The 20,790-nt window shown below is 41.9% G+C and overlaps 8 protein-coding genes and 1 non-coding gene across 9 annotated transcripts; 2 read left to right on the top strand and 7 right to left on the bottom strand.

The window, feature by feature from the left end:
• Positions 1 to 456: 456 nt before the first annotated feature.
• Positions 457 to 1,893, bottom strand: ITT1 (Itt1p; the record flags this gene model as incomplete). The annotated part of the gene is made up of 1 exon (XM_018882347.1): positions 457 to 1,893. One exon carries the CDS (start codon positions 1,891 to 1,893, stop codon positions 457 to 459), a length of 1,437 nt encoding a protein of 478 aa, XP_018736733.1.
• Positions 1,894 to 2,527: 634 nt separating this feature from the next.
• Positions 2,528 to 2,599, bottom strand: AWJ20_5217 (the record flags this gene model as incomplete). The annotated part of the gene is made up of 1 exon: positions 2,528 to 2,599. It is a non-coding gene; the product is annotated as a tRNA-Thr (tRNA).
• Positions 2,600 to 2,714: 115 nt separating this feature from the next.
• Positions 2,715 to 4,139, bottom strand: AYT1 (Ayt1p; the record flags this gene model as incomplete). Its single annotated transcript, XM_018882346.1, has 1 exon — positions 2,715 to 4,139. The coding sequence occupies one exon, from the start codon at positions 4,137 to 4,139 to the stop codon at positions 2,715 to 2,717; it is 1,425 nt and encodes a 474-aa protein (XP_018736732.1).
• Positions 4,140 to 4,980: 841 nt separating this feature from the next.
• AWJ20_5215 (aldo-keto reductase superfamily protein) lies at positions 4,981 to 5,823 on the top strand (the record flags this gene model as incomplete). The annotated part of the gene is made up of 1 exon (XM_018882345.1): positions 4,981 to 5,823. One exon carries the CDS (start codon positions 4,981 to 4,983, stop codon positions 5,821 to 5,823), a length of 843 nt encoding a protein of 280 aa, XP_018736731.1.
• An 88-nt stretch (positions 5,824 to 5,911) lies between these two features.
• OPT1 (oligopeptide transporter OPT1) lies at positions 5,912 to 7,981 on the bottom strand (the record flags this gene model as incomplete). Its single annotated transcript, XM_018882344.1, has 1 exon — positions 5,912 to 7,981. The coding sequence occupies one exon, from the start codon at positions 7,979 to 7,981 to the stop codon at positions 5,912 to 5,914; it is 2,070 nt and encodes a 689-aa protein (XP_018736730.1).
• A 2,076-nt stretch (positions 7,982 to 10,057) lies between these two features.
• AWJ20_5213 (uncharacterized protein) lies at positions 10,058 to 10,936 on the top strand (the record flags this gene model as incomplete). The annotated part of the gene is made up of 1 exon (XM_018882343.1): positions 10,058 to 10,936. One exon carries the CDS (start codon positions 10,058 to 10,060, stop codon positions 10,934 to 10,936), a length of 879 nt encoding a protein of 292 aa, XP_018736729.1.
• Positions 10,937 to 11,252: 316 nt separating this feature from the next.
• On the bottom strand, positions 11,253 to 12,029 carry RRP1 (Rrp1p; the record flags this gene model as incomplete). Its single annotated transcript, XM_018882342.1, has 1 exon — positions 11,253 to 12,029. One exon carries the CDS (start codon positions 12,027 to 12,029, stop codon positions 11,253 to 11,255), a length of 777 nt encoding a protein of 258 aa, XP_018736728.1.
• A 1,228-nt stretch (positions 12,030 to 13,257) lies between these two features.
• Positions 13,258 to 14,550, bottom strand: AWJ20_5211 (uncharacterized protein; the record flags this gene model as incomplete). Its single annotated transcript, XM_018882341.1, has 1 exon — positions 13,258 to 14,550. The coding sequence occupies one exon, from the start codon at positions 14,548 to 14,550 to the stop codon at positions 13,258 to 13,260; it is 1,293 nt and encodes a 430-aa protein (XP_018736727.1).
• A 737-nt stretch (positions 14,551 to 15,287) lies between these two features.
• Positions 15,288 to 16,721, bottom strand: DGK1 (putative sphingosine kinase-like protein; the record flags this gene model as incomplete). Its single annotated transcript, XM_018882340.1, has 1 exon — positions 15,288 to 16,721. One exon carries the CDS (start codon positions 16,719 to 16,721, stop codon positions 15,288 to 15,290), a length of 1,434 nt encoding a protein of 477 aa, XP_018736726.1.
• Positions 16,722 to 20,790: the final 4,069 nt, after the last annotated feature.

The raw sequence follows: 20,790 nt of genomic DNA, 5'->3' as shown, positions 1-20,790 counted from the left end.
AGTAAATAGGATAGTGGGTATTAATTTGTATTTTAGATTGCTTATATTATGCTAGTGATCTCTGTGGTGATTCAGAGAGCTGTTTACAAGAGTATTTTTGAGTTCAACAGCTTAAGAAAACCCCTAGGAAGTCATGAAGGTTCGTACTTTTTCAATCTGGGTGGTTGCGACATGTTCTCACAGGACAAGTACGAATCGAAGATAAGTAGCCACTTGACCCCGTCGTTAGTTAAATTAGTCGGAAGCACAATAAGAGAGTAGGATTGTCAGATCCCAAATAGAAGTAGCAGAGCTGCCAAGAGATACGAGCCTACGAGCCACAGGAATTTTGTATTTACAATAAAAGTAGACCTTCTACCCTCTCAAATCGTACTTATCTTGCAAATGAAAGGCAGGATCGACTTCCAAAGTTGAGCAAAGAGTGAGGTATTAGTCAATGATCACTCTGTGTATGCATTAAAGGACCATTCTTATCAGAAGGTTTGGATCAATTTCATCCGCAGCCTGCTCGACGTCGGTACCTTCGAAAAGTTTTTGGAAGCACGGTGAGAATTGTGATCCGTAATGACGATATGGGTTGTCTCGTTCGAGAACTTCGGTGCACAGGAAACAGAAATAGGTATGACAGATGGAGCACGTCATTTTGTTACAGCCCATGGACTTCTCAATAGGAGCTGAGCATTTGGGACACGATGTGGTTTGACTTTCGTTGAGATAGTCCTGGAATGCTCTGTCTGATTCGTAAACTGCTACGTAACGACTCATGTTGAGCTTGCCCCATTCCCGCTCTAGCTTCCGTTTGATACCTTCGTCTCCATCGATATACTTAAGAATGAGATCTCGTGGCGGTTCTTGTAATTTACAGTATTGATAGTATCCATGCCACGACCGCTTGCAAATAGCACAGAAAGCGAAATCACAGTCTGGACAAATAGCCAGTAGGTCATCTGCATTACGTTTTACCAACCCCTCACAAACTTCTCGAGGACAGAACATATAAACGTTTGGATTTGCTTCAACAGCCTGCTTTTTTCTCAAATCATCGTATCTATTTTTAAGTTCCGGGCCAACTAATTCAGTGAGTTGTAACTCGTCTAGAACTTTAAGTGTATCACTACATCCAGGCTCGGGACATTGCACCTGCGATATATACCCCTGCTCAATACAGGCAGAATAGTAATCTATCAGACACTGCGTACAAAACACATGTGAGCAATTCCTTAGACGAGTACAGCTGGTCCCTTTTTTGTCATACTGACAAATTTCACATTTGAAGGTTTGCGTTTCGAAGTCATGTATACTGGCCTCAACATCATAAGTGAGAATTTGCGCTTTTAATGAATTTCCAGAAGAATCGAGTTTATTGGCTGGTAAAGTCACAGTAGTCAGTTCAAACTCGCTGGTCATGGCAAGTAATAGCGTATCTATGAATGAATAGAGCACTAGATCACCCACTTGTCTCCATATTGTCATAAGATCATTGATAAGTTTAGCTTTGTATTGCACTGGTAACCATGCTGATTCAATCGAGAATATAGGCGGAGAGCTACGAGGATACGACTTGGGTAGCTCGAATTTGAAGTTAACTGGTGGCATATGCTGAAGTGAGTATACTACTGATCTGTCATCCGACTTGTCCTTATCTCCCACATCGTCTCGGAATATGATTTGTATTGATTTGGTAGGAGCTACAGGAATCTTGATCGAACCACTCAGTTTTTCTATATCCACTTGAAGTTCTGGAAAAATGGCCTGCAATGATTCCAACTCCTCGATCTGTTCAGATGGGTCAAAAGAATCACCAACATGAGCTTCTTCGGTGGATTGCAAAGCCTTCTCAACACACGATTTAGTCGTTGATTCAGACTCACTATTCGCTGCCTTGCAACTCATAGCGCTCAAATCTTATTCATTGAAGCTGCTGGGTAGCAATACGCTCTTTAAGTTTCTTGATAATAATCACACTTCACCTTGCGAGGAGAGTGATGCAGAATGGTTCAATGCAAGCTGATGCTTATAGTGTACTGATGAGTAAGATGGGACCTAGCCCTGAGACCGGACTCTACACGAAGTTTCACGCTTTAAAATGGATATTTTTATAACTTTGGAATTATAGCTGCTCGTGAAGGTACTTTTTGTCTTATTTATAACCACTTCTTTAGTAGTTATTTGTTTTTCTGAAAAGATAGTCGAACGCCAATTCACAGGGTCCGAGGGTGCTGATCCACGCATGTTGAAATTGCCCCTGGCATATGACGGAGCGATTCCGGTGATTCCTCTTATTTTCTGATCCGTTTCTGTATCCCACCCATTGAAGCCAAGTAAATAACGTTGCTAAAACTTCCTGCGAAGCAGGAACAACGGGGTCTGGGGCGGAGCCCCAGCCGCCGGAGGCAGGTTGGAATTCCAACAAATATCCACAGTTGGATTTTGTCGTTGAACTATATTAGGATTGGAATATCAGTAGAACAAAGGGCCAGTTGCTTTCGATTTAAAAAATGTGCCAGGAACGAGCAAAAAGTTATGATGCCTTCGACCAGACTCGAACTGATGATCTCCTCATTACTAGTGAGGCGCCTTACCACTTGGCCACGAAGGCATATGATATTCAACTTTTTGAAAGCCCATAGGGCGTGGGTTTTTGCGAAACCCTGGCACCCTTTTGTTTATTAATTTTTCGAGTTTTAAACGAAATTTACCATGAATCGGCGTTATTACCCTCTCTTACCGATGTAGTGACCATACTTGGCAAAAAGTGGGTCAGATTGAAGCTTTTCTAAGTCAGCATCTGCCAAACACAGACAAATGACAATATCGCCTTCAGGTGATTTAGGCAGGAAATATATCAGGCTCTCAACAGGGGTGAACTGTGGTCGTCTTATAGACTCTGGTTTACCCAGTCCGAGATTGAAATCAAGATTAAAAAAGTTAACCTTGGCCCATGAACTTAACATGATATCAGTCTTGAGGTCGAGGCTAGATGCAAATGAAACAAACTTGTCAGGTGCTCTTGTAAGCACAGTAGCAATAGCCCTAGTATCATAGCCGAGATGTGATGTCTTGGGATCTAGGACAGCGCGGAGGTTCGAAGCCACAACTCCAAGAGGCTCGTCGGATATTTCTTGTAGGGTAAGAGAGTGTATAGACATGTTTTGAACAATTCCTGGATACTTGGCAGGCAAACCCACATATTCTCTAACATCAATTGCTCGAGCAAGTTTCACAGTACGTGAAGTCTCTAATCGATTATTAAGACGCGCTCGTATAATACCCTGCCACGTAAATGCAGTTAAAACATCGTCAGTGGAAATGAACTCGGTAGTTTTGTCGTTATTGGCTATGGCTTTAAGGTTTGCCAGGGCATTGGCTGAAAATTTAATAAGCGCCCATGAACAAGAAGTCGGTCCGTCTTTGCTATCTTTATTATTGGTGGATTCATCTCCCCAAGAAGTATCTTTTGAAGCTGTCTCACTTGTCAAACGAGTACTGGTGCTCAAACTGTTATAAGGTAAGGTCTCTAAAGGTGCATCAATCAATTGAATGTTGCCGCTACGATGAAGGTTTCCTATATTCAACTCATCAGACGAGAAAGTCTCGTTATGACATGCTTTGGAGAACAGGCTCACTATCCGCTCTTGACCAATCATATCCATAGCGTTATGCTGTCCGATGAATGTCAGTAGTAGACCACCAGAAATAAAGTTAGCTTGAACCATAAAAACGGGCCGTTCCGTCAAACTAGCTTCATCAGGATGACCAGGAAGTGTCCTACGAGGAGCAATGAGCGATTCATCAAGCATGTGAATTGGAAATTCCGACTCTCTAAGAGACTCCATTGTGGGAGCTGTGGGAGCTGCACTATCATTCCGTAAATCTTTGACCAACAGCTGCGAAACTCCCTCTAACGGTCTTATCCTAAATACACCGGACTCATTAACCACTTGTCCTGCAGTCCAAGGAAATTTTTCTTTCAGTCTTTGGAGACCATCTTTTAAAGTTGATATTATGGATTCCTCATCTGTGTCACTATCAATTGAGTAACAGAGACATATCTGTGTATAAATGTTTAGGGACGGAATTTGTCCAAAGATGTCCACTGGGAAGTCGTCAAAAAGAGTGTCCGTTTCAGGCAACGTCATTGTACCTTGACTTTACAAGACGTATAACACGTTACAACATTCGGTATTTATGAATTTCAGCTTGTAAAGAAACACTTTAAACATTATCCGTGAGTAATCATTGCTTCGCATGTTGTAAAATAGATACTGAAGATCTATTGCCAAATCAAGAAAGTCAAGCATGTATCGATTATCAGTTCGTAGGTCATAGACAGCGTTATAAAAAATCAACTGTAGTATCAAAAAGCTATTCTTTCATTAGAATCAAGCATACTACCTCAGTCGAGGAGCCATAGTCTCAATTGCTAGTGGATGCGCCTAGAGACGATTGGTCCGGAGTAAACTCGGAAATACTTGCTTTGAGAGCCGACAGGCCATTTTTCCTGTCCAATCTCAACCATTTTATCTACAATTTTTTTTTTTTTAATTTGTATGCCATTAGCGTCTCAAAGCTCGCGAAGCGAGCACAACCAGGTCTGGGCGGAGCCCAGCCGCCGGAGGCATGCCCTTCCCTTTCATAATTATTACAAGTCGGGTAATCTTACCCTGCTTGTAGTAAGATAGTTCAGAGAGTACTCTCGTTTACTCAGCGCAATTATAGGCATATCAAATATCCCTGGTTCATCGACAATGAACAGAAAATGGAACTGCTAAATATAAGAAATAGTTTGAAGTAATCTCACTAAAATATAAGGCTGTCCAAATCAAAAATTAACTACTTTTCTGAAATGCAATGCAAGAAAGTCACTATCTATTGCGTATCGGGCGATCTATAGCAGCGATATGACAGGTTACTTATGCATCTACTGATCTTGATCTCGAAGTTACACATCTCAGATTAACAGACTAAACTCAATTTAATATGTCATACGTTCTCAATTCCGGTGCAAAGATCCCTAATGTTGGATTCGGTGTTTGGGAGGCGCCACAAGATGAAACATCTAAACTTGTAGAAATTGCGTTGCAGTCAGGTTATAGGCATATTGACACCGCAAAGTGTTATGATAATGAAAAAGAGTCAGCAGACGGAATCGCCAAGTTCCTGAAAGAAAATAAAGAGGTTTCTAGAAAAGATGTGTTCTATACCAGCAAGATCTGGCTCGACGAATTCGGTTACGAAAAAGCCAAGAAGGCTGTCCAAAAGTCTGTGGATGCTGCTTCCAGTATCGAGTACATTGACCTTCTGTTACTTCATGGTCCTGAACCACCTGCTAATTTACGTCTGGGTGCTTATAAAGCTCTCCAGGAAGCTGTAGCTGAAGGAAAAGTTAAAAACATTGGTGTTTCTAACTATGCTGTTCACCACTTGGAAGAGCTTTTGAACTGGCCTGAACTGAAAATTAAACCAGCCGTTAACCAGGTGGAAATCAATCCTTGGCTACAGAGAGATGATATTGCACAATTTTGTAAAAAGAACAATATTCTTATAGAGGCTTATTCACCACTTATGAGAGGTGAACGTTTGGATGACCCCGCATTGGTGGCTCTTGCTAAGAAGTATAACAAAAGTGTTGCTCAAGTATTGGTTCGCTGGAATCTTCAAAAGGGATTTTTGCCTCTTCCCAAGTCTGCAACTGCTTCTAGAATTAAGAGCAACATTGATGTTTATGATTTTGAACTTTCCGAGGAAGATTTCGAGAGCCTCGGCGATATAAACTCTTATTTTGTTGCTGGTGGTAACTGGGATCCTACAAAGTGGGAGTAAGCACATTACAGTGACTTTATTTTTATACTGTAAAGATAGAAACAAAACTAAAGAAATAGAAATATTAATGGTATGATAGAAAGAGACTTTATGATGGACTTTTGACAAAATAGGGACATCCTACAGCATCACATCCACGGTTTTGAACTGTATTTCCCCACCAGTTAACACGTGCTCCTGGTAGCGTTACACAGAAGTATATTACAATTGCTGCAAGATCTGTACCACAATCCAGGGCAGCTGAAAGTACAAAGTTGTACTTTCGCCACCAGTTAATGAATTTCTTATGTACCCAGTAATTAGAGATGAACCCAACTAGTCCCCAGGTAGTGTAGTTGATACCTGTTACGGAGGGAATACTCGTAGCCCCAGAAAAAAATAAAGGTGAAGAGAATTGACTCAAGAATTTTGTTTTTGATATCCACCAATTTTGGTTTTTGATCACAAAGACTATTATTGGCAATAGCGCACCAACTAAAAAGAACCATAAAATGGTTGAATAATCGTTAGTACCGAAGAGTCTTCTTGGGCCAACCAATCCATAAACCACATTGGTATGGAATTGCGTATTTGTGTTACGGCAGACCATGTTATCTTTCGCACTTGGAGTGCATACATCCTTAATATTTCCCAAAACCCAATCTATTACTCCTACGCTACTTAAAGTTCCGATAATAGCACCCACAAATTGAACTGTAAATGTGATCTTGGGAGGAACTTTGAAGTAATGAGCAAGCTTCATATCCGCTGAAAAGTGTAATCCTTTCTCAACTGCCGTGACACCATATGCGCTAGCCTGTATCAATGCTAGGGGCTTACCCTCTAGCCAATATCCACTGATAATTTGAATTATCGCATCATACCCAGCAGTAAATGTTGATAAAGATTCCAAGATACCCACTGGAATGAATATAATGAAACCGATCAACATGAAAACCACTAATGCATACCATGGCGTTTGGAGTGGATATACCTCTACCATGGTAATGGCCAAGATGAATCCTGAAAGCAAGATTCCACCATACCAATACAGTGGTACTTTAGGGTATTTGGACATGAGATGGTTATGAATGTCATATGAAGGATTCTCAATTGGTTTACGTTTCATCCTATCAAAAAATTGTGCGCGATAATCCAGACAAAATTCAACCAACAAGGCAGCAATTGTAGCAAAATTAAGAGCATATTGCATTAAGAATGATATTGGCAGGCGAATCTCAGAATATTTTTCGTAGCCTTCTTGATTAAAATCCAAGTGATTTGAAATAACTCGCGTCACGTTATAAGAATGGGCCTGGTCGTCGAAAATGCCATTGCTCATTATAGGATAAAAGGCCGTTCCCCATTGATTAGTGTAATACAGGGCAGGCATGACAATAAGAATCCAGAAAATAAAAGAAAAAGTGACATTCCATATCGACCACCAAGGAACAATAAGAGGTGATACTAAACTACCGACTTGAGACCAGTCGAGCGTCAAAGGAAATAAGCCGAGCCCTGATTTGACTCCAAAAATCTGAGATAAAATTCTGTCTTGGGGTTTGATCCAGGATATCCATGCTCCAATGTCACTCAGCCCAGTAAATAAAAGACCAGGAATCCAATACCAGCAAAATGCCCCTATAAATACAACAAGGAAAAAGTTAAATCTGGTTATCGTCCATCCGTTAACAGGCCCTTTATCAGACTTGCTAATATAAAACGATTGCAACATAGCAGCATTAGAGAAAGCTTCTGGCCATATCATTGCAGGATTTTCAACTAATATACTTCTTGAAATACCGGCCATTCCCATAGACCACAAGAAAAGTCCCAATATCCAAAGTATTTGGTACTGGGGTCCTATATTCAGGCCAAAAAAGTGCTTTTGTTGAACTAATAGGTCGTTTCCCGTTTTGGTAGTCACTGCCACATTTGCAAACATAAACACACAAACAGCCTCCTTGCAAGTAAATTTTCCTGGGTTTAATGGAAGATGGGCTTTTGTGAATGGGATCTGAATATTGTAGTCGGGAACCACCATTTCCCAAAGTTGGCCCAACGGGTATGCCAAGAGTTGTACAATGAGAGACCCAACCAAAATTGTGGGATATCTGAATTGAAAATAAGTATCAATTCCACCAACGACCAGCGCTAATGAGCAGCCTATCACCCACATCCGGAGGGCTGCCAATGTTAGTTCAAATTTAAAAAAAGAAAAATATCACTAGAAAGAGGTACCACGTACTATTACATTGCTCATTAATATTATCAGTGGTGGGTACAACTGAGGCAATATCTTTGTGATTAAATTTGTAGACCGGGTCAGAAGTGGTTGTTGCACTTGCATTCGACTCTGTCACAGTACTCTTGCTGCCATTTTCTTTATTGACATCATTAATTTCCCAAATGAGTTTCTTAGACATATCTTTTAAAAGTGCCTTTCTTTATAAACATTCGAAGGCTACTATAGCTATTTATATACCGTTCTATTGATTAGATACGGAGAAGAGGAGTGTCTGATTGATTAGATGAGAATCGACAAATCTCGGCCCAAATTGGATAGGCTCTCGTACATGATGTAGATCCCTATCTAATCAGATCTTAATGCAGGAGCCATTGAGCGGCACGCTTGTAGAGAAATAGTATTACACTGAGAAAACTTGAGTGACGGATTGAACTACTGGTATATATTGGCCAAGTAGTTGTAAAGAAGCTACTAAGGTTATATATACATATATTATCGACAGTTAGATACTAGTGAACTACGTCACCCGATGACGCTTCAGCTTGCATTGCATATATGCATTGAACTCCGGATATTGTATCCGGCTCGAGTTTTCATGCGGCGAGCGCCATGTCTGATCGATCTTTTTTTCTGGTGGGGGTTGTACCGTGGTCCACTGTCCCTAAATAGCAAACTAGAGATCTTTTGAAAACTTTTTGGCTGAGTTCTCTTAATGTGACATCTGCGATATACATGCCCTTGCTAGCCGCTTTTCGAACATTGACCCCCGACCAGTGACGCAAAATTAAACACCCTTCACTATAAATTGTATGAATGGCAGGTTGTCATCAACAATTGATAAAGCTGATCTAGAAGAAGGTTGGGAGCACGACTCTTTTAAATCTTTCCATCTTTCCAATTACTAAAAAACCGTTATTTGATGAGAAAGTACTTGGCCCATACCGTACCCCGTCAGGGAGTTGAAACAAGCTCTGAATGATTCTTTGATTTTTAAAAAGTAAAATAGGAATCAAACTCGGAAATCATTGAATATGTGTCTAATACTAACCGAGAGTCCCTAATCTAATCAGAGTCATCCACAATAATGGTATTTGCTGACTGTCTCGACAGAATACTCTTACTCCTGTTTAGAATTGTCACATTTCCTCCTGCACTGACGCTTCTGAACTTTTTTGATGCTCCGTCGTTGATGATAAATCATGGTTATAATCGATACGTATCACCAATGCTGCTTGGCTTTAATACCATACTGAACTCATCATACCTAGATCGACTTATATTTGATGGATGATCTTCCCCTTATAGGACGACAATGCAAGATTAAAGTGCATTCCTACCTCCAACGATACTAGTGAGCTCAAATCTTTCACAAGTGATTTTGTTACTTGTCAAAAACTTATTAATCTTATGAAAAGCAGGCTGCATATAATTATTATCTGTTTAAGCTTTTACCCAGCGTATATTCCATGAGTTTGGTTAAATGTAGATTGCTGACATAATTGAAGGGAACCATTGTTAACTTATAGATATTAAGAGCTCTTGAAATGCGATTATGCTGACCGTTCACTTCCGCTAATATCTTAAAGATAATCAAAAGCTTTATGTTCGGAACAAATTGCAAAAGTATCCTATATTTAAAGCGATTATTTAGACCCAACTGCCTTTCAATTTTTTTTTCTTTGTGAAAGGTATTTGCAAGTTAAAGACCGTGCATATATGGTTAACTCTTTTGTAATGTCGTCAGTCGTTCAAGAACAACTCTGATTTTTCACCAGCCCTAACTTTGAAAATAAGACTAGATCCCATACCTAAAAGTAATTCCCCAATTCGAGAGTTTTTGCCAGTTATGGAACTGGTTATTGGACAATGTATATATTTCACATTAGCGATCCCCACAACGTTTACCCGGCCGCCCATTCTTTACCGTGGATCGACTTAACATGATTTCCAGGCCTAACAAGATATTCTTTAAACTAGTTCTATTTCTAATCTTGTTAATAGCCCCAAATGTCTGATGACTATGAGATTGACTTAGATGGTGGATTCACTGGTGGTGTGGACCCTTCCGCAAAAGTGAAGGTAGACCCACCTGTTACTGGCTCGAGTACGGCAAATCCCAGCACGCCATCCGTTTCAACTAATCCTAGCTCATTCAGTAACTCTCGACCTACTCATATAGCTAACACGGAAAGAAGAAGTCCGCTGCCAAACAATGCTATAAATCAAGGCTCCTATAATAATCAGAGCCGCGGATACGTATCGTCACACCCAATGGATCCAACTTCGGCAGTCATTATCTACAATCTAGAGTGGTGGACAAACGAAGAGGAAGTTAGAGGATGGGCAGTCGATGCGGGCGTCGAAGCCAATTTAAAAAATGTTATTTTTGACGAGCATAAGGTCAATAGCAAATCCAAAGGAACCGTATATGTCGAGTTTAATGATGTGCAAGCAACGAAATTGTTGTACGAATCGTTTACAAACAAGCAGCGAGAATTGAGAAACTCTGAGGACAAGTCCAATATTCTTCTCAAGCTATCAATAGCTTACACGATACCATCACCCATACCGTTCCGCACCTTTAATAAGGGTCCCCAATCCAGGAACCAGGGCCCTAATGGAAATGTGGGTATGGGAGGTCCAAATCGGAATGGAATGAATCGTCATGGTAATGCTGGCAATGCAGGGAATACTGGCCCCGCAAGGCAGGGCCAAATGGCTGGATATAGCGGATATCAAGTACAAGGTGGTTTCAACCCAATGGCACAATTTTCCGGCGGATTTCCTCCATTTGGATTCCCGCCTGGTGGGTTCTACAACCAACCACCACCTCAACAGTGGTCTGATGCCAATAACCCTCATGGCTCTAAAAGACCACGTCAATAATCAGAACAACTCTTTTTTCCATGCTACCACTTGGCGAGAATGAGCAGCTTATTTATCAACTTTTCTCGGAACTCAACTATCAACCTGGTTACAAGTCTTGCATCTAGTGTGAGTTCTCCAACTAATGAAATTTATGAATGTATTCTAATTTTTTTCGTATTTTAGGATCCAATTAAAATATCCTTTCATATGACAGCCAGAAGAAAACGACTCGAGCGTAGCGAGAGGAGCAATGGGGTCTGGGGCAGAGCCCCAGCCGCCGGAGGCAAGATCCGACTCCAAAAAGACAAAAATAATACATTAAACAAAAAATAAATTAATCAAATCCACCCCATTCATCTTCACTCTCCTCATCAGCTTCCTCTGCATCTTTTTCGACCACTCCCCATTCAACGAGACGTGGATCTTCTAAAACGTAGGTTTTAGCGCGCTCTCGAATGAACTTCAGCGGACTGTTTTGGCTGATGTCTTCGATAGGTTTTAGTAGCAGACCGAAAGGAATGCGACTCTTGGCATCAGCAGCATCCTCATCGTCACCATTTTCGTTCATAATCCTCTCGATCTCATCAATATAAATATCAAACATATGCAATCTCAATCCATTCGACACCTTAGCATCAGTGGCATTGAGGGGGAACTTGGTCATGACCTCTGTATATTTATCGACCCATTCAGAATCCCACTCTTCCACTTGCAATCGTCTGAGCGATGCAGCAAGATATCGTCTCATTAGTAAGTAGTACTTGTCTACTCTATGCTTATCGATGTTGTCCCATTCACGAGCCATCATTGCCCAAAATGCTTCTAAAAATGCAAAAAAGTTGACTTTATGGATTGTAGCCAGGAGATTCGCCATGTCGTCGGCTAATCTCTGTTGTGTACGAGGTCTGTCACTGAACCACATTGTAAAAAAGAGACCCTTCCACAGCTTCAGGAGCTCCATCTCGTCAAGAGCATGCTGGGTGGAGAGGAATTGGGTCAATGACTTTAGTGCATCATCTCTAGTGGGCCGGTCGTTAGCAGCAAGCTTTTTGATATATCCGTCCACATTGGACTTGGAACTCGACTTGGAACTTTTCTTCACCGCAGGCATCTTTATTCAGATTTTGCGGGCTATTAATCTTTCTGGACCCGAAATTTCAGCTGTATAATATATTGAACTGAAATAATTTTTTTTAGCCGTGTAAAGATCTGAATATGTTGATCCCGCTGATGCAGACTGGACCCTGAATCAACCGTGAAAGAATATTGAAGGGAACCCAAGTTAAAAAAAAATTGCGAAAAAAAGCCAAACACTCAGTCTAAAATTAATCCTATTAATTTTGGTATCAGTTTTAGGTTTATATATATAGTGAGAATTCTTGACAACTGCTTTAACAACATTTCCTGCTAAAAAGCCTGCATGGAAATTAGAGGTTTCCAACCGAAAAAAAACAGATGATTTACCCTGCCGAAATTTTTCACTATAAAAGAAGCACACAACTGATGTACTTCTAATTTTTTTCTTCTTTCTTTCTACAAACGATCTGTGTTTTGTTCAGTTGTAGAGGTTACTCTTACATATTGTCAAAACAGCTCGGCACTCGTGTGGTAGCTGAAGTCGGCGCTTAATTTTGTGGCTGTCAAGAGAAGAGCCTTGCTTTTTCAGAGGATTTCCTTCCGTCTATTTGCCTCGTAAGAGGACACTGGTCAGTTCCATCGTTGGGTCTCCCCTGGTTTTCCAGGAGTTAGGGACCTCATTGGATTGGCTCGGTGGATTAGGATGGGCTCCAAGGTGCCTACTGATAGGCGTAGGGGATCTTGGCCTCGTATGCCACAAAACAGTCGACACACCCTTTGAAGCCTATGGTTGACACCTCCCTGTCGACAGATCGGTGAGCAATTCAGGACCGTTCTTGAGCTCCATCAGCTTCGGCTGTTGTGCAGTTCGCTCGGGCCTGTGGCGGTATATTCCTAAACGCTGCGTTAAGCCGTTGGCTAATGGACGCTTGGGTAAAACCATACTGCGAACATCTTCTCTTCACTTATATATTTATATATTCATGTACTTAAATTCGGTGTGAACTATATACGTGCTGGTGGGTCGTGCCTTCGGCGGCCGGGCTCCGCCCGGACCTGGTTGTGCTCGCTTCGCGAGCTGCTACGGGGGTCTGAACGGTGACTACGGGGTGGTCAGGCTCGCGAAGCGAGCACAACCAGGGTCTGGGGCGGAGCCCCAGCCGCCGGAGGCACGAGGGGATAAATAAGTATCTTGCAAGAGATATAAAAAAAAGCTTTGAGACAATGATTGTTATGAAAACGAGAGCAGTTGTAGCAGATTATCAGACTTTGACGTCTAATAACAGCTTACCATTAGTCCTACCTCCGTACTCGGTGTCAGGTTTGTTGTTTGCGAAGTGGCTGGCAGCACGAGCATAGACGCCCGTGGTGTCTTTCGTGAGCAGTTCGGCAGCAAGCATAGCACGGACTGCTTTCAGTGAATGTGAGTCGAACTTTTGAGGGCCGCTCAGGGTCTTTTCAATGGCTCTTTTCCAGATGTCTTCAATAGGTTCTTTCATCTCAGGTAGGATCTCTGGCTTGATTAGTGGGCGAAGCTGCGAAATGTATAGGATTACAGTAATAGTCCACAGTTGCTTTACAAGAAGACTGTGAAACCTTTCAGGGAACACCAGTTCTCCACGCTCAGGACTCAGAATAATTTCGGCCATTTCGTGTGACGATGTCAGAATATGTAACAAGAAAAAGTCAAAGACTGGTTTGTCCACTTGGTGAGTGGTGGTTAAAATCAGCGTTCCAGCATGTAGCAATTTGAGCACAACTTCTTTGGGGTTAGAGACGTCTAATCGCTCAGAGTAATGCTTGATCTTGCTGTCAAACTTTTTAATTAAAACTGGCAGTTTGTTCTCAAACGGCTTGCTCAGTTGATTATCGAAATCAGTATCATTACGTATGTCTTGGAGAATCTGAACAGGATCTGTTGTTTTGCTTCCAGGAGTAGAATCGACAACATCAACAAGCAGTTTCCCTAGGTCATTGTATTCGGTACAGGACATAGCCAATGCTTCAATTGCAATCAGAGGACTGTCAACTTCGATGGCATAACCAAAATGAATCAATGGATGCAGTAATCCACTGTAAAGGCCTGATAACAGGTTCGGCTGCTCGCCATCTGCTTGATATTTATCGACGTAAAACTGTTTAGCAATAACCTTCCAGTCCTTTGTGCTCTCACTAATTTTATCAGTAAAATAGTCGAAATAGGCGCGATCATAATTCTTACGGCCAAAAAAATCTGTCCAATCGTCATCAGTTACTTCCGAGGGACGTTCTTCTGTCCACTGCACCAACTCCTGTATACTATCTTCATACAAATCCTCCAACTGTTTAGGAGATGCTCCTAAGAAATACGCTGATACTAGAGCATGCGGTAAATGGTTGTGAAATTTACGGTTATTGAACATATAATTATAGTTGAAGTGATTTCCCTTCAAATAAAAATCCAACTTGCGCTTCGATTCCAGCGACTGCTGGATACCGTATGTCTTTGGTGGTTTCAGTCCGAGGCCATCGATTCCAGACCCTGAGGCCGACAGCATGGAGAACCCTGAACCCATTCTGAGTCTGGACTTGACGGCAGTACGAATTGCTGGTCTTAGTGAAATGGTGCTGTAGTTTAGAATATATTGTATGTGCGTGCAAGTGAATCAGATGATGAAATGAAGATGATCTCAAGTCAGATCTCATGCATGTCCCCATTCAACTAGCAAATCTCAAATCTCTGTATAGCAGTTTAACATGTACAACGATCAGAATTTTGTGTACAATTAATGTAAACGAAAACTTCAGCCTTCGGTACTTCGAACCTTGTAAGAAAGAAAAAAATGAATCCTAATTCGAAGATAGTCGACTATTTATATATTACCTCACTGGCGCTAGAATTGCTAAGCATTTCCGCAAAGAGCCGTTCCTGACTGATCTGGGCTTTTTGTGGGGTACTGAAGCCGTACAGGGTCCAGACTAACTCTCGATTGCTAGCAACAAAACCATTTCTCAGGACTCTCTTTATCTTTTCTTTCCTCAGCTGATAAACTCCGTTTTGAGCCAATCTCCAGAATGGACGGAGAACCCTCCAGGCCAGCCCTACCCAGACTGCCTCCGGCGGCTGGGGCTGCGCCCCAGACCCCCCAGCTCCTCTCGCTCCGCTCGAGTCGTCACTCGAGCGTCCCAGAAACTCCTGCGAAGCAGGAGCAACGAGGTCTGGGGCAGTGCCTCAGACGCCGGAGGCAGGACCCTGTCCATGCAGGGGCAACGCGGTGATCTGCAGGGTATTTGTTTACATTAAAGAGGGAAACTATTTGACAATATATAAATCCCAACCGTTATAGTTCCTGGTTGGCTCATAGATCTTGATGGTTCCGTGTGCAGGAACGATGATTATACGGCCGTCGACGCAGCATCTTCTATAAATGGGGTCTGCGTTGTCGACCTGGAGCGTGGCGATGACAGACGATGGTGTGCCGTGGTCGACTTTTTCGTAGGTGACTCGTGGGTCTTTAATATGCGACGAGTTGTTATAGACTTTTTGCATAATCTCCATGATGCTAGGCCCTTCGAGGTGGTTGAATTGAACGAGATGTAGGTCACCGCTAGCGGCTGGGTTGGAATCTGGCGAAACGGGAAACGACTTTTCTAAGCGATTGACAAGTGTAAATAGGACGTATGAATGTGGGCCAGCAAGGACTCGGCTTTTGCCGTTAGAATTGTAGGTTATTGTGCCCTCATAGTTTTGATCCTTATCTTCTAGATTGGCCCTTGCAGCCAGTGCAAATCTGCCAGGACCCTGGGCACGGTATTCGGGACTATCACTGTCGGCAACAAGAGCGGCATGGAAAGCCCATGATGTGACGACCAATGACTGAAGGGATTGAATGGGAGCGGGATTAGATGGGTCTGTGGGTATTATTAGTGACGATTCGGGAGGGAATTCAACCTTCATGTTAGAAAGAGGCTCTGCTTGTCCAGTAAAGAGCCGAGAGATAGCATGAGCTACTGAGTTGTGGCCAATAGATACAGACAGAGCATTTCCAGTGCCAGTGGGGATGACCACCACATTAAGGCGTAGCTTTTCACGGGTTTCGGTGAGTGAATTAACAAACTCGTGAACAGAAGTATCACCGGCCATGAGCACGACTGTGGATGATGATGAAAATGATTTTGCATGATTAGAAATAGTCGATGGGCCCGTGGTTGCTACGTACACATGGGCCAATCCAAATGCTTTTAAAAGAGGAAGAAGAATAGCGAAGTACAAGTCGGATGATTTATGAGATCCTGAATAGGTCGAGTCAATGACCGCTAAATTGCGAAGGTGGATAGGAAGATTAGTAGCAGAAAGGCGTCTGCGAGTTGACTCGGCGGTGGCCGACGGAGGGTCTCTTGGGTCAGAACTGACGGCATAAGGAACCAGGTATGGCTTTAAATGATCTGGAACACTGTCCAGTTCAGTTCGAAATAGAATTGATGATGCTCCAGGTGATGGCAACGGTGATTGAGTACGTGCAGTCTCGGTATTACTAGCAGCAGATGTACGGCCAGTACCAGACTTGGCGTTAGAACCTGATGTTGTCGAGCCTGCAGGAACTGCTACGGGCATTCGGTCTCCATATTCAAATAAAATATATTTTGGTGAGGAGCTTTTGAAATTCTCTTTTGCAGTAGCATCAGCTTCAAAATCCCGACATGGAGCCACCACTAGTGGAATTCGCTCGGCCGCGATATACTCCATCTTGATTCAGGAATTATGTAGAAGTAGTCTGGGAGTATGACCGAGTGAAATAGTGATACAATGTAAAAATATTCAATAGGGTCTTGTGGGATATCAGGTTATCGACACAGGGCGAGCTACTGAGTACCTGAAATTAAAACAAGGATGGATCCACCAGAGCACAAGTGACAGATTCGAAACAGAGAAGCAGAGAATGTCGAGTTGTTTAGATGACAGTGCTCTGTGGATCAAATTATGGCTTCAAACACGACAGCCAGGGATAAAGGATTCTGCGACAGTTGCTATCAAAGTACAGATAGTGACGACAGATGTAATGGTACCAGTAGCAATATTAGCTGTAAAAGTTGTCGAGGTTCACACGCTGGTCGTATGATATGGTGCAATTGTCGTAATAGTTGGTCGCTATCAAAAAGTACTGGTTGCCACAATTACCAGCCAAGAAGGGCAATTCGCAGATCCTATGAAGAAATATAGTATTGAATGGAGAAGCAATTGCGCTCACAGTTCACGAGGATACCTCTACTGAGTATTTCAGAATCAGCACCAACACTGATTCCAGTAAAATAAAGAAAACAATTGGCAACGACTGTTTAAATGCAGACGTGTGAATATGATAAATAATCCAGATTCGACGTAGCCCTGACTTCCGGAAATCCCACTATCGTTCTCTATATCTAAAAAAATACCAAGCTTTATCTAGTGACTAGGATTCCAAGCCGACGAAATAATCCATACACACAAGACAAGCAAGATTCGGAGGAAAAATGCCAACCGTGAACAAGTCAAGCTATTGGATACGAAAAGTTGATTTATGTACACACCAAGTTTGCAACTGGAAAGTGGGTCGTTCCGATCATAAAGTGGTAACACTAATAATGTTTTGTAGGTACTACACCAGACACATTAACTTACAGCAGCACCGCCCACTTTACATAACCACTAGCCGTGTATGTAGTGTATTTTGGGATTTATATTTTCATGTGGATTTATGTATGCGTATATGTATGTGCAAGTGTTTTAGCGCCTCTGTCAAAATTGTATTATGTGAGTATATGTACAGGTGAACATGCGTTTATTGTTGAATGCAGAAATAGCGGGTGACAGAGCTATCAGAACTACTAATGATTAACCTGAGGTAGTTAGAGATTTGCTGGCGAGCAAATAAGCTAGCAGTTGTGTGGATGAAATGTGAAATACAATGGTGGTCAGTTCTGAATGAGAACCAGATAACCAGATATAACATAACCAGATAAACTATAACCAGATAGGAATATAAGTAGTGGAGTAGATAGCAGGAAGATCATTAAAATAGAGATATGTAGGGGGGCTGTAGGTAAAGAGGCAGGTGAGTAGATAGAAATTCGAGAGACAGAGCAGGGTAGATCGACAGTGTACATACAAGTAGACAGACGGCAGTGAGACGGCAGAGAAACAGCAGGAGACGGCAAGGAGACGGCAGACAGATAGACAGATAATTAATTAGACATTACCAGCGATTTATACGAGTCAGAGTTAACAGATTAGCGGTTCATGCTATTGATTTAGGGTGTAAGGAAAACCAATGAAAAGTGAAATAAAAGCAAAAAAAGAAAAATAATAAAATAAAAAGTTGTCGACTTGTAGAAACAAAAATCTGCAAAAAATCTACAAATATCTACAAAAAGAAATAATTATAAAAATTAGAAAAAATAAAATGATAAATAAAAACAAAAGATAGAACCAGATAAAATTATAAAAAAAAACTAGGAGAATGGTGTTTCGAGATTGGCGAGTGAACTCGTCAAACAGCTTGACACGCTTAGTGACGGGAAATCTGAGACGAGCACCCAGTCGAACAAACGTCATACCATGAAAGTGTACTGTCAGGTCAGCTTGGTTTGAGACTGGGACATGCGACCAGATAAAACAGAAAGAAATCGTGACATGGGTATATATTGTGTGTAGACATAAAGTTTGAATACGGATCATTGATATGATGCCGGCAGATGGATCTAGTTATTCAACCCCTGGCAAGAATCCAAGCTATGTAAAAGATAATAAAAGCTATAAAAAAAAGTCAATTACCGTCCATGATCAATTGTGATTAACAGACCTTTTGAACTCCAAGTACCACTAATAGCAGTTCAACCCATTCCTCAGGAAAATTTCCTCGGAAATCAGTTAATCGCCCAGAAATCTCACAAATCCACTGGTCCCTTTGGTCCCCCTGGCACCTTGGCAATCTTGGCACCGCCCCTGGCATCACTGAGTGCCTGTACTTAACCTTTTCGTTTGTACCATTGCAATGGCGCGATTGATACCAGTAAAAAGCATCCGTTCCGAGAACCACCTGAATGGAGCAGACTTTATTTCTATTTTTGTTAGATTATTTTTCGGCTGTTCGATTTTCTTTTTGTTGTAACAGGTAGGTATATCAGTTGGACAAAATTTGAAACTTATTATTTGTTAGATCGGCCAATGCACAACTAATGCAAAGGTAGCTGCGGTACTCAATTATCGCTTTGGCGTCGGATCTGACCTGACATGACTAACGACAAGCTAATCTGAGATAAACAGTGTCCCAGTTTAGCGTCGATGCAGGGTTTGCCATCAGGGTTGATTAGACTTGACCAAGTACGGCACCTAGCACATACAGCTTTCTTGGAGTTTTGAAGTGTGACACACGAAATAATGTTTCTAATACGATAAAGCTGTCCCCCAAGACCAATAATAATAAAAATATAATTGTTCTTTGCAGTAGTTTATGTATTTTTAGCGGACTGCGAATACCGTAAAAATTCAGCTGGATCTTAACTTTAAGACCGATTCCCAAACCAATCACAAATGGGGCTCGAGCTAGAGTAGAGAGGTTCAAGGTGAGTTCAAGGCGATGTTGAGGCGGACCAGGCTGAAAGCCAAGATATAGGTGACTTTTCACAGGCGTCCAAGGTTTGAGTTGAGCCGCCATGGGCTATCCAAGAAAGCCCAGTACAACATAACAGCCAGCATTGAACCTCTACGGGATATGTAATAAGACCCACAACACCAGTGGGAACCGCAGTTAGTAAGCGCGTTGCTGCTGCCTTAAAGCAGGAAATGACCCTCTAACCCTACGACAACACTAAACGACCCCACTGACTCAATAAACAACCCCACCCCACTAAACGAACTCTCTATCGAACCCTCTAAACAACCTCACTAAACGAACTTTCTAACAGCAGCAGCAGCAGCATCAGCATCAGCAGCAGTATGTACCTTTGTGATATACTGCAATAATCAGACGATCAGAATGTGATGCAGACTGACAGCAATGCCAGGAGCTATGGGTAAGTAAGTAAGTAACTTACCTAGCATCTGGCTCATCCACTGGCGCATAGTATGATGCCGCTGAGCTGGCTTGGTCTGGCTTAAAGCATTATCACTAAGCTGATAATTCCATCCATATATCGTTCAACGTGGTTAAACTGCTTGACTTTTCTTAACTCTACTAAAATCCGTTTAGGCCTACTTAGTCCTACTTAGCTACCTGGTGATCTGATTTTTCAGTTTCCTGGTACCTCCTCAATAGATACATGATATGGCGCAGGGTGCAAGACTACAAAAGGAGAGATGTTCGCGTTCGCAGCAGCGAGTTCATGTCCATCATTTTTGTTATGGAACATGATCAATGCAATGATCAAATGGAATAAACAAATACAAAGAAAAAAAAAAATAACAAAGCCACTGGCAAACTTGATACCCATGATCTAACCAAATCTAACCGTAATCCAACAATACCCCCATTCTAACGATACTACTATTGATGTTTCCATCGATGGATGACGAGTGAACTCAAATCCCCCCCCCTCTGAACAAAGTTTACTGCATCAGATACTTGGCAAACACTAAATTAATCTCGTTTCTGTTATCATTTTCGCTAGACTGTTTCAAACCTTATTGCAGTTTAAGACAAGTGGCGAATGGAGAAAAGACCGATCTCGCGAGACAAAAAGCAGTTTGGAAAATGGCAAAACAACCTAGCCTAGTCTGGATAGCACTTCACGACATTTTGAGCGATTTCCCAGTACATGTGCTATGCACCGTGGCAATC

This window comes from Sugiyamaella lignohabitans, chromosome D, assembly GCF_001640025.1.
Source record: "Sugiyamaella lignohabitans strain CBS 10342 chromosome D, complete sequence".
Classification (NCBI taxonomy): domain Eukaryota; kingdom Fungi; phylum Ascomycota; class Dipodascomycetes; order Dipodascales; family Trichomonascaceae; genus Sugiyamaella; species Sugiyamaella lignohabitans.
The sequence above is the reverse complement of the archived record's forward strand: the minus strand, read 5'-3'. Positions and strand labels throughout refer to the sequence as shown.